This window comes from Pteropus vampyrus, unplaced genomic scaffold (assembly GCF_000151845.1).
Source record: "Pteropus vampyrus isolate Shadow unplaced genomic scaffold, Pvam_2.0 Scaffold269, whole genome shotgun sequence".
NCBI classification, from domain to species: domain Eukaryota; kingdom Metazoa; phylum Chordata; class Mammalia; order Chiroptera; family Pteropodidae; genus Pteropus; species Pteropus vampyrus.
The window spans coordinates 474,593-476,465 of NW_011889050.1; the positions used below are offsets into that span (position 1 = coordinate 474,593).

Genomic DNA, 1,873 nt, shown 5'->3' on the forward strand with positions numbered 1-1,873 from the left:
CTGGAAGTCCTCTCCTGCCCCAACCACCCAGCCTTCACAGTCCCACTCAAACTTTACCTCTTCCCACAAAACCCTTCTAAGTAGTGCCGCTCTAGAGCTAGGAGCACTCAAATTCATACTGAGGCTCTGCCAATTACAAAAAGCATGGCCTTAGGCAAGTGCCTTGCCCTCTCTGTGCCTTTTCCACATCTGTAAAATGGGATAATAATGGTCCCCACCCTAATGCTACTAGAGATTAAACAGTTTACCACAGGTACTGTACTGAGCACAATACTTAGTATACAGTAAGGGCTCAGTAAATGCTAGCTATGAGCATGCTACTCACCCTCATCGACTTCGGTCTCCTCTGGATTGCCCATGTGTTTAACTGTCTTTTTCATAAAACTTAATTTTAATCTGTTTTCAAATGTCTATGGCTGCCTCAGATGATTACTTCTTTTCTCCACTTGCTGGTAAGCTCTCGGGGCCGGCTCACACTCATATCTCTGTCCAAGGACCAAAGGAAGCCCTTTGGGTGCAGTCTTGGGCTCGTCCAATGCCCCTCTACCACACTCAAACTGAACCCTCATGGTTAGGCCACAGGGAATATACTGGGAACCAACTACCTCTCCGCTTGTGACCTAGGCCAGGATTAACACTCAAGGTCTCAAGAGGAATGCTAATATGATGAACCGACCTTACTCCTAGACTCGACAAGATATACAGAGCCTATGAACAAGTGAAAGCCATAAAAAAGGGGCAGAGACAGAATGGCCTCTCTCTTACCTCTGGGTGTCGGTCCAGGTCACTGAGAGTTAAGCCGTGCTGCAGGATGAGCTGACGGGCCTATGGAGGACAGGAAAAAGCATCCATGATCATTTATCCTGAGCACTGACAAGGATTTTCAAAATTCTGTTGGATTTAAGTGTCAAACACTGAGTCCTGACCAAGGCTCCCTCCCAAATCCCAACCTGGCTCACTAAGGTAAAAGATCTAGACCCACGAAAGGCAAAACAAGGTTAATTCATCCTGGGAGCCAGAAGAAGCCAAACAGTACACAAAAGAGCTCCTCCTTAGTGACCTGCTATTTAAGACGATAAATAGCTGTCGTGGCCTCCTACAGCTTCCGGTAACACAGTGTTTTAAAAATTTCCTAAATCTGCAAAATATTAGAAAAGTTCCTAAAAACAATCCAACAGTGTGAAAAAAGACTGAGGATGATCTACAAAATATTAGAAAAGTTCCTAAAAACAATCCAACAGTGTGAAAAAAGACCGAGGAAGATCACTATGAATTGATGTGGAGTGATTTTCAGGCTATTCTATTGAGTAAAAATAAGTGCAAGAATATATACACTTGGAAGAGTATATAAAGAAAGGCAGGACTTCTGGAATGGCTAAGTGAGGAGCATGTCAAATTGAGAGCACCAGACTGGGCAAAATTTAGGATGTTTGGAAAAAGTCAGTACCACTGACTTTATAGACATGTGTCATAGTTAACCTTTCAAACAGGCTGACCAAAGGGGAGAGCAGTGGTTACCACCACATGGCCCCAAGCAGGATCCATAGCTGGAATAAATGCACCATGAACCTTGGACCACCCAAGTCCAAGTGATGAGAATATATGTCATTGTTTACAATATGCAGAGGAACCAAACAAAGGATGAAAGAAATTTTTTTCAAAGGCATGTCTTAAAAATATTTCTGCTCACAGTGAAAAGCACCTGAGATTAAGAATCAGAAGGTCTGGGTTCTACCTTAAATGAACCAGCCACATGACCCCTGGCAAGTTTTCCATCTACCAAAAGATGGAGATGGACAAAATGACCAATGTAATTCCTCAAATCCAAAATCCTCAACGCTAAGAATAAAATACAAAGACCTGGGATTTGCAA

At 43.1% G+C, this 1,873-nt stretch overlaps 1 protein-coding gene across 1 annotated transcript in view; it reads right to left on the minus strand.

Moving 5' to 3' along the window:
• Positions 1–1,873, minus strand: part of RPIA (ribose 5-phosphate isomerase A) — a 35,186-nt gene that overhangs the window by 16,040 nt on the left and 17,273 nt on the right. The window contains exon 5 of the mRNA XM_023520515.1: positions 714–825. Coding sequence (XP_023376283.1) covers positions 714–825 — 112 coding nt within the window. The remainder of the gene's footprint in view (positions 1–713; positions 826–1,873) is intronic.